The following is a 14369-nucleotide window of genomic DNA, read 5'->3' on the forward strand; positions in this document are numbered from 1 at the left end:
TTGTGTTTCTTCCCTACAGAGAAGCTGCCTGAGAGAACAACGCTGTCTTTCTTATCATTGCCACTTGTTGAATGAATGAAATACTGATCTAATTTGTTTAGAACTTTGTCCAGAGTAGTAATGGGGAGCAGTCTGAGTAACAAATTCTTAATCCTATCTACTCCTGACTTTATCATCATTTAACATTAAATACATTTCTGAATCTTGGGCTAATTTTTCTTAGTGTAACATTTGTCCTATTAATACTGTGGATCACAAGCTGCAGTCATTAATAAACACCATCAGTGATTTGGTATACATTGTATCTTAGCTTGTCATAAGGGAAGAGTGTTGTTAACTATAAACCTTGATGTCAAAAAATTAAACAGGCTCTTGGTTTACTCTTGTTCTTTTACTCTTGTTGCTTTTATTTCTTTTTACTTTACAGGTGACCATTCACGACAAGATAGCATGGATTTCAGTAATGAATGGGGTGACCCTTCTAACTGTCGATGTGGAGATAGATTGAAGCCACTAGAACGGAGAGCTGCACGCCAGCACCAGCGATGTCTAGCACATTCTTTGGTTGGGACTCCCAATTATATTGCACCTGAAGTGTTGTTACGAACAGGTAAAATATTTGTTTTATAAACAATCTCCAGCTGAAACTTGATTGGAATATAGCTTAGTGTTCAGGTTTATAATAAAACTTAATTTTATAGTATAATTTGTGACAATATTAATTACGATTATATTAATTAAAGTGCTTATAAATAACTATATAACTATAACTTTGGTATCTTATTTTAGGCTATACACAGTTATGTGATTGGTGGAGTGTTGGTGTAATTCTTTTTGAAATGTTGGTGGGACAACCTCCTTTTTTGGCACAAACACCATTAGAAACACAAATGAAGGTAAGGTATAGAATCTATACCAAAAGAATTGTCACAAAGTCCTTTATATTACAGATGTTTATCAGTCCTTTGCATAGAGCATCTTATTCTAGACTTAAAGAATGAACTTGGCCCTGGCCAGGTAGCTCGGTTGGTTAGAGCATCGTCCTGATATGCCAAGCAGGTCTAATCTCTGGTCGGGGCACATACAGGAGTCAACCAATGACTACATAAATAAGTGGAACAACAAATTGATGTCTTTCTCTCTTTCTGTCCTTTTACTCTCAACAAAATCAATTAAAAATTTTTTTTAAATGAATGAACTTGAAAGATATAGAAACGCACTAAGATTCTATGCATGAACTCAAATTTCCTTCATCCCCTCATCACGCTCATATTCTCCCTCATTTATAAACTATACTCCTATTTCATTCTCATCAAAATCTTTAGTACCTTTTTTAAAAAAAATGTTTTTATTGATTTCAGAGAGAGGAAGAGGGAGAGAAAGAGAGAGAAACATCAATAATGAGAGAAAATCATCAATCAGCTACCTCCTGTATGCCCCCTATTGGGCATGTGCCCTGACCGGGAATTGAACTGTGATCTCCTGGTTCATATGTTGATGCTCAACCACAGAGCCACACCGGCTGGGTTCTTTAGTATCTTTTGAAGATTTATTTCAATTTACTCTTTGTTACCTGTTGGCTCATGGCTTTGTTTCCTTCCATGCACATTCTAGCCCCAAACCACAAATAAATGTCTATAAAGTAGTTCCTCTTTATTCACTGTTTCACTTTCAGAGGTTTCAGTTACCTGCAGTCAGCCATAGTAAGAATATATTAAATGGGAAATTTTAGAAACAAACAATTGGTAAGGTTTAAATTGTGTCCCATACTGAGGAGCATGATGAAATCTTGTGCTGTCCTTTTTTTGTCCCATCTGGGCCATGAATTGTCCTTTGTGTAGCATATATCCATGCAGTATATGCTACCCACTTGTTAGTCACTTAGTAGCCTTTTCAGTAACCAGAGCAACTGTTGTATCTCAGTACTTACATTCAAATAATATTTTCTTTTACTTAATAATGGCCCCCAAATGAAAGTGTAGTGATGTTGGCAATTCAGATACAACAAAGAGGAGCTGTAAAGTGCTTCCTGTAAGAGAAAAGGTATGTATGTATAGGAAAAAACATAGTATATGTAGGGTTCAGTACTATCCGTGGTTTCATGCACCCACTGGGGGTCTTGCAACATATCCCCCACAAATAAGAGGGGACTACTGTACCTCCACTTGAAACTACCTCTGGCACTTAAATGAGAAGTTTCCCACAATTTTTACCATAAACTGTCCCATTAAAAATCCTTAGTGGTTCCTTTGTTCATGGTTAAAGTCCAAATTTGTCCTCTGTACCTTTGTTCACACCATTCTCTTTGTCTGGAGTGTCCTTTCTGTCCTATCTTCCACAGCCCTCCCCTCTTTCTGAAGCTTGGTTAATTCTTGATTGTGGTTTTGTTTTTAATTTTCTGATTGTTTTTAATCATTCTTTGAGAGTGTCTTGAGATATCATCTTTTCTATAATACTCCTTACCAAGTTGTAATTACTTCTGTCATTGCATTTAATATATTATTTTTAAATTTTCCTTTAGAATTTCTTTTAGTATAGGTATACTGGTAATGCGTTCTCGCAGGTTTGTGTTAGATTTGTTTGTCTAAAAGTGTCTTTATTTTACTTTCATTTTAATATCTATGTGTGTGTGTGTGTGAAAAATTGAAAGCTTTCTAAGATCAAGAAAAAGGCAATGATGTCTGTTCTCACCAGTCTTATTCAGCATAGTTCAGGAAGTCTTAGCCAGTGTTACACAGCAACAAAAATAAATAAAAGGCATATAGATTAGAAAGAAATAAAAATTTCCCCTACTCAAAAGATAACACAATTTTCTATATAGAGAATCCCAGGGAATCAGAGGAAAAAACCATAGAATTAATGAGTTTGGCAAGATTGTAGGATACAAGGAAAATACATAAAAATCTATTGTTTTTCTGTATTTAATCAGGGAACAATCAGAAACTGAAATTTTTTTTTTTTAAATATATTTTATTGATTTTTAACAGAGAGGAAGGGAGAGGGATAGAGAGTTAGAAACATCAATGAGAGAGAAACATCGATCAGCTGCCTCCTGCACATCTTCTACTGGGGATGTGCCCGCAACCCAGGTACATGCCCTTGACCGGAATCAAGCCTGGGACCCTTCAGTCCGCAGGCCGACGCTCTATCCACTGAGCCAAACCGGTTTCGGCCAGAAACTGAAATTTTAAAACTACCATTTGCAATAGCTTCCCCAAAATGAAATATTTAGGTATGAATCTAATAGAACACGAACAAGAACTGTGTGCTGAAAGCTATAAATTGATGAAAGGAAAATCTTAATAAATGAAGATACATACTGTGTTGATGGATTAGAAGACTCACCATAGTAAAACTATCAATCCCCACCCCCCCCCAAAAAAAAATCTGTATATTTAACTCAATTGCAATAAAAATTTTCAACAGGAATTTTTTCAGATACAGATCAGCTGATTCTAAAATTTATATGGGTGGACATAAGAACTTGGACAAAGAAAACAGTTTTTTTAAAAAAAAAAAAAACAGAGGAATCAACTACTTGATTTTAGGACTTACTATCTATATATATAAAAGCCTAAGTGACCCTTAGGACTGAACGACCGGTCGACCAGTCGCTATGGCACGCACTGACCATTGGGACAGAGGCTCAGCACAGGAGTTGCCCCTTGGTGGTCTGTGTGCTCCCACAGGGGGAGCATGGCTCAGCCAGAAGCCGGGCTCACGGTTGTACTGGCGAGCTGCTGCAGCGTTGGGAGCCTCTCTGACACTGTGGCAGCGCTACCAAGAGGCAGTGGCAGATGCAGTGGGATGAGCACAATTGTGCGGCACCTGGCCCACCTCCTCCCTGGCCACCTGCAGCTTGGTGCACTAATACATCCCCCGAGGGGTCCTGGATTGCGAGAGGATGCAGGCCAGGTGTGCAGGAGGCAGCCAATCAATGATTGTCATCATTGATGTTTCTGTCTCCCTTCCTCTCCCTTCCTCTCTGAAAGCAATGAAAAAAAAAGGCATTGGTATGGAAGTCTCGGTTTCAGTTCTAGCAGCACTTTAAAATAGCCATTTCTTTTTGTTCTCCATAGTTTCTGATGAGAAATCTATAGTCATTCAATTCAAATCATTGTTCCCTTAAGTAATGCATCATTTCACTGGCTGCTGTCAGTGTTGTAATTATGGAATGTCTAGGCATGGATTTCTTGAAGCTTATCCTGTTTGGTGTTGACTGAGCTTTTTGAATTTCTATATCACAACTTCTTCCCCTTGGAACTCTAATGACACCAATGTTAAACCTTTGGTAAAGTGCCACAGATTACTGAGGGCTCTGTTTTTGAACTCTTGATTCTCTTTGTTCAGATTGCATAGTTTCTATCAATCTGTCTTTAAGTTCACTTTCCTCTGACATCTCCATTTGATTGAGCCCATCCATTGAGTTTTTTATTTTGGTTATAGCATTCTCCAGTTCTAAAATGAATATTTAGTACCTCTTCATATCTTCAATTTCTTTGCTGAGACTTTGTCTTCATTTCATTCTACGAGTATTCATCCTTGCTTAGAACATTTTAACAATGCCTACTTTAAAGTCTTTGTCAGGTAATTCTAAAATCTATGTCATCTCAACACTGTTGATTTTCTTTTATTATTTGGGTTGACACTTGTGGTTCTTGTATGCCAAGTAACTTTGGATTATATCCAGGACATTTTATGTTATGAGAGTCAGGGTTTTGTTTAAATGTTATGGAGAATGTTGGTATTGTTTTGGCATTAAACCTGGTTGGATTCAGTCCACAAGTACTAACCACCCTCTGTGGCTTGTGACTCCAGTGTCAGTTTCATTGTCAAAGCAGCTGTGGTCTTCTACTTAGTTCAGTTCTCAGACTTTGATGTGTTCTTTAGGATTAGATCCATACAGGTACATTTGGGAGGTGAGCCCAGCTGTTTGTAAATAACTTTATAATCTTCTCCTCCACTGTCATATCCCTGGTATTTTTCATTTCCTTTGGGTTTCCTTTTTCAGTTCCTTGACTAGAAAGTGAGACTTTATTTATCCTACTCTGTCACACACGTCTCATGATAGGGTAGCAAGAGCACACGAGAGAAAAAGCACCAGGGATTCGATCTATCTTCTTGCGGCCACATGCTTTAATTTCCAATTGAAGAGGAAGTTTCAGGTGACTCTTACTGCACCTCTGTTATGGCCAGGAAACCCCTTTCCCAATCTCTGGGCCTGAACTAGAAGGACTTTTCCTAGAGCTCACTCTGTATTATACATCTTCAGGGTTTGGGCTCCTGAGTCAAGGGATTCTAGATGGAAAAAAATGGTAAACTCACCTTCATTTCATTGGTACTTCAAATTCATATCATCTTCCTCAGTCTGCCTGTTACTCTTTACTACAGGGACCTAAGTAGCTGCTCCATGCATTCTGCACAGGTGTATAGCTGCATTCAGTAGGAAAGACAGGGTGGAGTTTACCTATTACATTTTATTCGGAACTGGAGCCTTTCTCCCTCTGGCTGCTTTTAGGACTTTTTCTCTGTCACCTTGGTTTTCTGCAATTTCACCATTATATACTCGTGTGATGTTTTCTTTCAGAGGTTCATAAAGTTTCTTGAATTGTAGCTTGGTGACCTTCATCAAGTTTGGAAAATTCCGTTATTATTCTTTGAAGATTTCTTCTGCTTTCGTCTCTCCTTCTGGGACTCTACTTAGTTTAGTATTCATACAAATAGTAGACATTTGATAATTATCTTACATGTATCATGCTTTATTATTTTTTATTCCATTTTTTCTTTCTGTGCTTCAGTTTACATTAATTTCTAGTGACCAATCTTTGAATTAATGGGGAATCTTTTTTTTTTTTTTTTTTGCTATGTCTAGTCTTTTATTTTTTTTTATTTTTACCTTAAACCAAATAATCCTGAATGTAACTTTAAATCGAAGAACTTGTCCAGCTGCTTGTATATATTAATTTCCCTTATTTGAAGTAGATTATGGAACCAGGCATAATACTGTAACGATTACTGCAGCATGTTTTTTTTTGTTTTGTTTTTTCAAAAAGATTCAAAGACATTTTATTACTTGAGGCATCTCCTTTTTCTAGTCTGGGAGAAAACTTTAAGATTAACGGATACTAGAAGAGGTGATTTATTTTTGTTCCTTCTTCACTAGTTGATAAAGTCCTATATAAATAAGGAAGAATGCAGTTCATTTATTTAACAGATATTTATTTACCTTTCTTCCCTTTCTTCCTCCTACATACATCTCTCCTTCCTTCCCTTATTTCCTTCCTTCCTTCCTTCCTCATTCTGGTTTCTTCAAAACCATAGTAAGTATTTACTGAACATCTATTATGTGCCAGGCAATTTGCCAAGCACTAGGAAATACAAAGACAATACATGCTCTATAGCCTTATGGAATTTTATACTGTAGTAGAAAAGCACAGGCATAAATAGGTACCACAAAGTATTAGAGATATTATGATACAAGTAAATATATAGAACAGGGGAAGCACAATAGAAAGTCATTTCTACAAGTAGTGCTAAAACTTGCAGTGAGTCTTCTAATATGAAGTTGCCTGAAAAGGAGGGAATGAGAGGAAAGGTTATTTCCCACCATTGATTCATTATTAAAGGTAAGGAAGGTTAAATACCATGCAATTTATTGTATAATTTTACAAATAGGCCCTGGCCAGTTTTGCTCAGTGGAATAGAGCATTGGCCTGCAGGCTGAAGGGTTCTGGGTTCAATTCCCGGTCAGGGCATATGCCCAGGTTGCAGGCTTGACCCCCTGAGGATTCTCCCTCATCATTGTGTTTCTACCTTCCTCTCTGAAATCAATAAGAATATACTTTAAAAATTTTTTATAAATAGTTCAGTAAGACTTTTGGTATAAAATCTGGAGAAAATTTTGGATTTCTTATTTATCTTTTCCCTCCTAATTTTTAAAAATCTTTTAAAGGTTATCAACTGGCAAACATCTCTTCACATTCCTCCTCAAGCTAAATTGAGTCCTGAAGCCTCTGATCTTATAATCAAACTTTGCCGAGGACCAGAAGATCGCTTAGGCAAGAATGGTGCTGATGAAATAAAAGCTCATCCATTTTTTAAAACAATTGATTTCTCCAGTGACCTGAGACAACAACCTGCTTCATATATTCCTAAAATCACACACCCAACAGATACATCAAATTTTGATCCTGTTGATCCTGACAAATTATGGAGTGATGATAAAGAGGAAGAAAATGTGAATGACACTCTCAACGGATGGTATAAAAATGGAAAGCACCCTGAACATGCTTTCTATGAATTTACCTTTAGGAGGTTTTTTGATGACAATGGCTACCCATATAATTATCCAAAGCCTATTGAATATGAATATATTAATTCGCAAGACTCAGGGCAACAGTCAGATGAAGATGATCAGCACACAGGCTCAGAGATCAAAAATCGTGATCTAGTGTATGTTTAACACACTAGGAAATAACTGTAATGAGGATTTGCAAAAAGGCCTGAAATGCAGGGGTTTTGAGGCTCTGAGTAAAATTATGCAAATGTGACAGAGCTGTGTGTGTGTGCTCTGTGCACAATATTTTATTTTCCTAAATTATGGAAAAATCCTTTTAAAATGTTAATTTATTCCAGCCTTTATAATCAGTAATTTAGAAAAAAAATTGTTATAAAGTAAATTATGAACTGAATATTATAGTCGGTTCTTGGTACTTAAAGTACTGAAAATAATAAGTAATAAAAATTGTGTGCTTTGTTTAAAAGGAGAAGCCTGGTATCTATTTGTACATATGCTAAATCATTTTAAAAGACAAGAGTTTTTGAAAATTTTTTGAAAGACAGTTTTAGTTTTATTTTGCTTTAACCAAATAAGAAATATACCCCACATTTACAAAGTCCCCCCCATTCCCCACTCCCATAACCTTGTTTTTGGTACAAAATAAGCTATAGAAATGAAGCCATCATGGTGGTGAGTGTTCCTAGGCTAATGATAATTTGTATAATTCATGTCTTGGAACTAAGAAATACAGGGTGACAGGGTTGAAACAGGATGCTCATCAGAAGGGAAAAATAGATAAACGTCATTTACTTCCCACCTTGGAATATTTAATCTAGCATTTGTTTCTCAAGAATAACTGTCATTAAAGGAAACAAAGCACTGCCATTTTTCTTTACATCTTGGTATTTTTAACGCTGCTTCCAGGTGGTTTTTTTGGTTTGTGTTTTGCCTTATATAAAATTTTTTATTATTTGGGTTGATATATTACATGATGTTTTGGAGATTCCTGTACATCTTAAATTACTACTCTTAGAAGACTTTGTGGTCTTGAAATTAAAACCACTAACAGGAGCATATTCTTCTGCCGTCAATCCATTGTTATCTTGGAAAAAGACATCAATATGTTGCTAGAAAAGAAGCCTGACTATATTTGTGGATATATATTTACATCAAGTATGAGGGCTGTTCTTTTCATCTTATTTACTACATGTCTATTTGCATCTATTTATTAAAAATTCCAACATGTGCTGTTTGTGCTGCTTCCAGTTTTAAAAGGGGAACAAAGCTGCCATGAATCAAAATTTCTTATACTAAAAGCTAAGATTCTCCATATTTTTGCTTTGAAATTTAAAAAGTATTTCCACCATCCTACGCAGAGATTTTCAGTTTCATATAAAACTGATTAGAAATTATTTATGGATACTCACTAGAACAGTACTTTTTCTATATTGTGATAGTTTTGATTATGTCATCACTAATGTTGCAGGTTTCCTCTTTCAGAACAGTGCTGCATACATGGATTGTTTATTGGCAAAAGAAAAGCTGGCTATTTGGCAATATTTTCCCTATGGGCGATTGATTGATGAAAAATTATTACTTAACTCTTAATTTAGGGGCCATTAGTAATTAGAGAAAGTTACATAGTGGTCCTAGTAGAAATTCAAGTCCTCCTAACCTATTTTAAGGTTAAATAATATGTTTTCAACATTCCTATTATATAGGCTTAGGTTACAAGGAGACTTGTGCTCTCATACCAAAATATACTTAACTTATCTTTTAGGGAAAAGGGTTCTATTCTTATTATTAGTAAAATTTATATTTTCTTTTTCTTAAGCTCCACTGATAAGGAATTTTATCAAAACAATAATTGTGGATAAGAGGCATACTTTTAGTGATTTTCAGACCTTTAGCCTTTTTTATATGAAAGCTAATGGAAATCATATACGTAAGTAAAATCAAGTCAAAGCTATTCCAGTTGAACTGGGGAGGGCAAAGATTTATTAGCTCACAGTTCTCATCTTTCTATAGGTAGCCCTCTCAGAGCTCAGCTTGTAAACCACTGCACAACACGCTATGTAATGGACTGGTCTTTGGGGATCATTTTGAAATGTGATGAAAGCTGTGGACTCTCTTCCCAGAATAATGGACATCAACACATAATGAATAAAATGTGTGCAGTTTTAGGGGCTCTGGGGATGTTGAAACATATCAACTCTTGGTTAAAGACCTCTGTCCTATAAGAACACTGATATATTAAACTAAGAACTTTGCTTTAAATTTACTGGTTAATGTTCAGATTAGCACATCTTGTATAAACACTGATAATTTGTGATGGAAAAGGTCTGTACCATGTGATAAGATAACCCTATGAATGCCTCTCTTGCTGGTACAGCACTGAGACATTTTATTTTTATTTTTTTTACTGAGACATTTTAAACACACCCTTTTAAGGGCACTGATATGGTTGGCTCTACAGACTTGATATAGAAATACTTGCGAAGGACTTCTAATCAGACAGTCGTAAGAAAATGCACTATGAGATGGCGGTCTGCATTTCATGGAACATTTGATTAGTTCTATAAAAACAAACTAGTTCAAGAATTTTTAGCTCACTACTCAAAATTTTAAGACATCCCTCTTGCTCTTGGGCTTTCTCAGTCACATTTAAGTTTCCATTTAGTTGTTTTACTATGGTGTAATACAGTATAAAACCAACTTTGTTAAATTTCTGTAATAGAAAAACTAAGGTGCTGTCTCCTTCCTCTCTTTCCCCACAAAATCTGTTTTGCCCTCATTTCTCAAATGTAACAGACACTACAAATTTTATATTCTTTTGAAATTTCCTGACAGAATAAACTTTTTGTGTTTATCCGAAGCCATGTACAAGCCTTTAGTATCTGTACTTTTAATAGTTTGGATATACTGATTAGCTATCTTATTCCCAAACTATATCCAGTTCTTCCAGTATAGAATCTGGTGCTTCCTGACCAAAAAGATGAGAACAAAATTCTATATGCCTTCAATTGAAATGGAGTGAAAACATTGGTTATACATGTTTTCTTTTTTAAAAATTTTCCCACTCGTTAAAATCTTACTGTTTTTGTTATACTTACCCTTTTATGCATATCAATAGTATTTATAAAGTGTTCTATAATTATGTAATTGTAGATACTGTTATGTATTGTTCAGTGACATCCTAAGGCGGGCCCTATTGCTGTATCTTTTCTACCTTATTTGTAATAGAAACTATAGAATGTATGACTAAGAAGTCACTTTGAGATTGACTTTTTAAAAAAGTGATTACCTTCTGCTGTTGCAAAGTGCAAAACTGTGAGTGGAAATGTTTTATTCTGACTTAATAATATGTTAGTAACTAGAAAATACAGTGGGAGGATTTTTAGATATTGCTGCTGCTGTTACCTAAGGTACTTTAGACAATTTCTTTAATAAACAAAAATAAAAATCCATTTGGTATTTAAAGTGAAACAATAGCCTATTTGTTTTAATCTAAAAAAGTAATGTGGGTCAACCTATTAGTATATTTGTAAAGCGCCTTAATATATCCCTTCGTGGAAGGCACTGTACCACAGTTTACTTTTATATTGTATTGTGTATATAAGTATTTTGTATTAAAATTGAATCAGTACAACACTACAATTTTATAAAATAAAGCTTTGTTAGGAAAAGGAATTACAGCTTTGCAATATAAATTGTTTTGCATACTTTTGAATGTAGTAGATATGAATAATCAGCCTGTGTTTTTAATGAACCTATTTGTATTTCCCCAATCATTTTATCTAGTGTAACATTTGCTGGGATAATAAAAAAAAAAAAGCAAAATTCAAATCTTTCAATAATGTGTGGAAAGCTGACTTTTAAGCCACTTAAGTATGTTGATATTTTTATTCAAAAGTTTATTTTAATCATTTTATTCTCAGAAAATTTATCATTAGAAATTTGATGCTTTAGAATTAAAAAATATGTAAAACTAATACCTAGTTAGGTTAAGGCAAACTGAACAGAGTTAGTATGAACCAGTAAAATGGCTTCATAAATACAATATTCCATGTTAAAGGCTTCCTTTAGATCACAGATTTAAACCTTTTTAATTATTAATCTCTGCATTTAGTATTATTTGAGTCCAGTTTTTAAAATGTGAAGTTGTTGGCTAATCTGGTTTTTTAAAATGTTTTTATTGACTTGAGAGAGAGACATCAATCAGTTGCCTTCCCTAGATACCCCCACAGGGGACTGAATCTGAAAACTAGGCATGTGTTCTAACTGGGAATCGAACCCTCAACATTTTGGTGTATAGGATGATTCTCCAACCAACTGAGCCACCCAGCCAGGGCCTAATCTGTTTTTATAATCCTTTATTATATGAATTGCCTACAAGAAAACATATATACTGTTATATTTTAAATCAACTTTATACAGAGATATTTAGGGTTTTTCTTTTAAGCATTACCATCATTCTTTTTATCTTGTTTGCATTCCCTTGTAAAATTATATTCGGTCTCCATAAGCATTGTATAGCTGATGCAAATTGCATTATTTTTATGACTCGTTTTACTACTGTGGAGACCAAAGTTTGGCATGTTTAAAGTTGTGACTAAACCTTGTTATGCCAAAGCAAAACAATGTATCTGCTTATGTGTGCGAAGGGTAGAGGGAGGATGTCAAATTTGTATTTGAAACATAGTTATTGTCCTCCCTAGTATTCAGTCTTTCCTTCCTTCCTTAGAGTCACCTAGAGCTCCTAAACGATTTGCTGGATTCACAATCTGTTGGGACTTTGAGTTGTTTTTCCTGGAGAGGGGTTGAATTTGGTGGGAAGTGGGGTTCTCCTGAGTACTTAATCCCCTAGAGAGGCTGACTAATGACAAGGCTGCTCTTGTTCCCCCTTTCACTAACAGAGCCCTCCTTCACCCTGTCCCAAGTTTTGACCGCCCCACTAGAGCCCATGTTTCTCATATTCCCTTGTACTTAGGTGTGGCCACAGTACTAAGTTTTCACCACTGGGATATGAGCAGACATGATATGTGCAAATTCTATTTTGTACACTTAAAGTTGATACTACTTGCCCTCCACTTGTTCTTTCCCTCTTCCCACAGTATGGAACAAGAACAGAGTTGGGACTTGATGTTGACCATTAAAACTAGGAAAACACCCTAGTGGTGGTAGATTGCCGGGGTCCAACCCCAGCAGGTCCAGGGGTTCCCCATAGGTGAGGACGGAGTCGGCAAAGAAGGAACGACACGGAGACAGCGTTCAGCTGATCAGCAGCCCAGCCAGGATCTCCAGCCAGGATCTCCAGCCAAGTTCTGGTCTGGATCTCCAGAGAGGTTCTGCTTAGGATCTCCAGCCAGGTTCTGTGTCCATGTTCTCTTGCTAGGTTCTCCAGGTTCTGTAGCCATGTTCCCTCGCTAGGTTCTTCAGCCAGGTTCTGTCCAGGTTCTCCAGCCAGGTTCAGTCACCAGGTTCTAGTCAGGTTCTCTTGCCAATTTCTGTAGTCAGGTTCAGTCCAGGATCTTTTGCCATGTTCTCTCCAGCGAAGTTCTTCTGTCTGTAGGTTCTGTGTAGGTTCTGTCTTCTTAGTTCTGTGTTCTAAGCTCTGTATTCTAAGTTCTGTGTTCTAAGTTCTGTGTCTTGCTGTCTTGTTACATCTGTATTTATACCAGTTGATTCAATCCTATCAATCTCTATTACAAAGGTTAGGGCGTTTCTTATCTCCATTCCAGGGAGTAAAGATTATGTAGCTTAAGCATGATTGTTCGTAGTTAAAGTGATTAATTACCCGCCTGGCACTTAGTTGAGGTTTTATTCCCTCCCTAACTTCAGGGGAAAATCCCTACCTGGGGAAACAACCTTTCTCAGAGACCTTGGTTAAAACACATAGTGCCAAGAAGGTGAGCAAACATATTAAGAACAGTATGCCATATATGCCAGGTCCCTTGAAACAGCAAGCATGGACCGGCTCCCGGCAGTAGATCAACAAAATGAATAGAACCCAGTTACCTGCAAGATTGTGTGAATCACAGCTGTCTGTCCAGCCTAATCTCAACGGTAGAATGTTAGAGAAAAAAACAATATACCCATTTGTTACCGCTGCTGAACCTCACCCTGAGTGTATAATATGTATTAGTGTTTAATTCGCAAATCAATTTAAGGAGGTCATTTTGTACTTTGACTATCTCCCATGCAATCAATCATGAAATTCAGCTATTTTTATCTTGTACATTTTTCTCTAATTCATCATCATCTTCCCCATTGTTTGTTACTAACTTGATTGATACCCTCATTTGTACCTCCCTGAAATGCTTTTTATTTCAAAAAGATATATTAATTATAGTGTACTGTGCTCCATTACAATAGAGGTCATATCCACCATAGCAAAACTATTATTTTCTACTTAGTTGAGAATTTTATAAGACTTTAAACGCAAGGTACAGCATTTTGTTGGCTACTATATACCCTCTCCTGCAACAGTGTCTGGCACATAGTAATTGCTCAATAAATATTGGCAGACTGAATCGCCTTTAAGTCTGTTAAATTGCTGGGATGCTTTAAAATTAGACTTTTAAAAAATACATCTTTCATTGATTTCAGAGAGGAAGGGAGAGGGATGGAAACATCAATGATGAGAATCATTGATCAGCTGCCTCCTGAACGTTCCCTACAGGGGATGGAGCCCGCAACCCAGGCATGTGCCCTTGACCGGAATTGAACCTGGGACCCTTCAGTCCGCAGGTCAACACTCTATCCACTGAGCCAAACCAGCTAGGGCTAAAATTAGACTTTTAATTTCCATGCACTCCTAAAGGAAAACCTATCTTAACAGGAGACAAATCGGAGGAAGCACAGTTCTGTCCAGTGAGTATCTGTAAATCGTGAACCATCATAATTTAAAAACGCTGACCAAAAAAATCACGAGAATAAAATTCCGCCAGCAGCGTGTCCGAATATTTGTTTACCCACTCCCTATGTTATCCATGTTATGTCGTGACAAGCGCCCCAGCCAAATTCTGAGTATTTGGTTCTAAAACAGAATTTGTCATAAACGAGTTTTATGACCTTTGACACCCGAAAA

At 36.3% G+C, this 14369-nt stretch overlaps 1 protein-coding gene across 5 annotated transcripts in view; it reads left to right on the forward strand.

Moving 5' to 3' along the window:
* The window catches only part of LATS1 (large tumor suppressor kinase 1), a 31644-nt gene extending 20511 nt beyond the window's left edge, over positions 1-11133 (forward strand). For 3 of the 5 annotated variants that reach the window (XM_036318448.1, XM_036318450.1, XM_036318449.1), the window contains exons 6-8: positions 428-610; positions 790-896; positions 6953-10765. In XM_036318448.1, the coding sequence (XP_036174341.1) occupies positions 428-610; positions 790-896; positions 6953-7462 (800 nt within the window). In that variant the 3' untranslated portion in view covers positions 7463-10765. Of the gene's footprint in view, positions 1-427; positions 611-789; positions 897-6952 lie in introns of all 5 variants that reach the window. The other 2 variants (XM_036318451.1, XM_036318452.1) reach the window with 2 other exon arrangements.
* Positions 11134-14369: the final 3236 nt, after the last annotated feature.

Source organism: Myotis myotis, unplaced genomic scaffold (assembly GCF_014108235.1).
Source record: "Myotis myotis isolate mMyoMyo1 unplaced genomic scaffold, mMyoMyo1.p scaffold_m19_p_7, whole genome shotgun sequence".
Lineage (NCBI taxonomy): Eukaryota > Metazoa > Chordata > Mammalia > Chiroptera > Vespertilionidae > Myotis > Myotis myotis.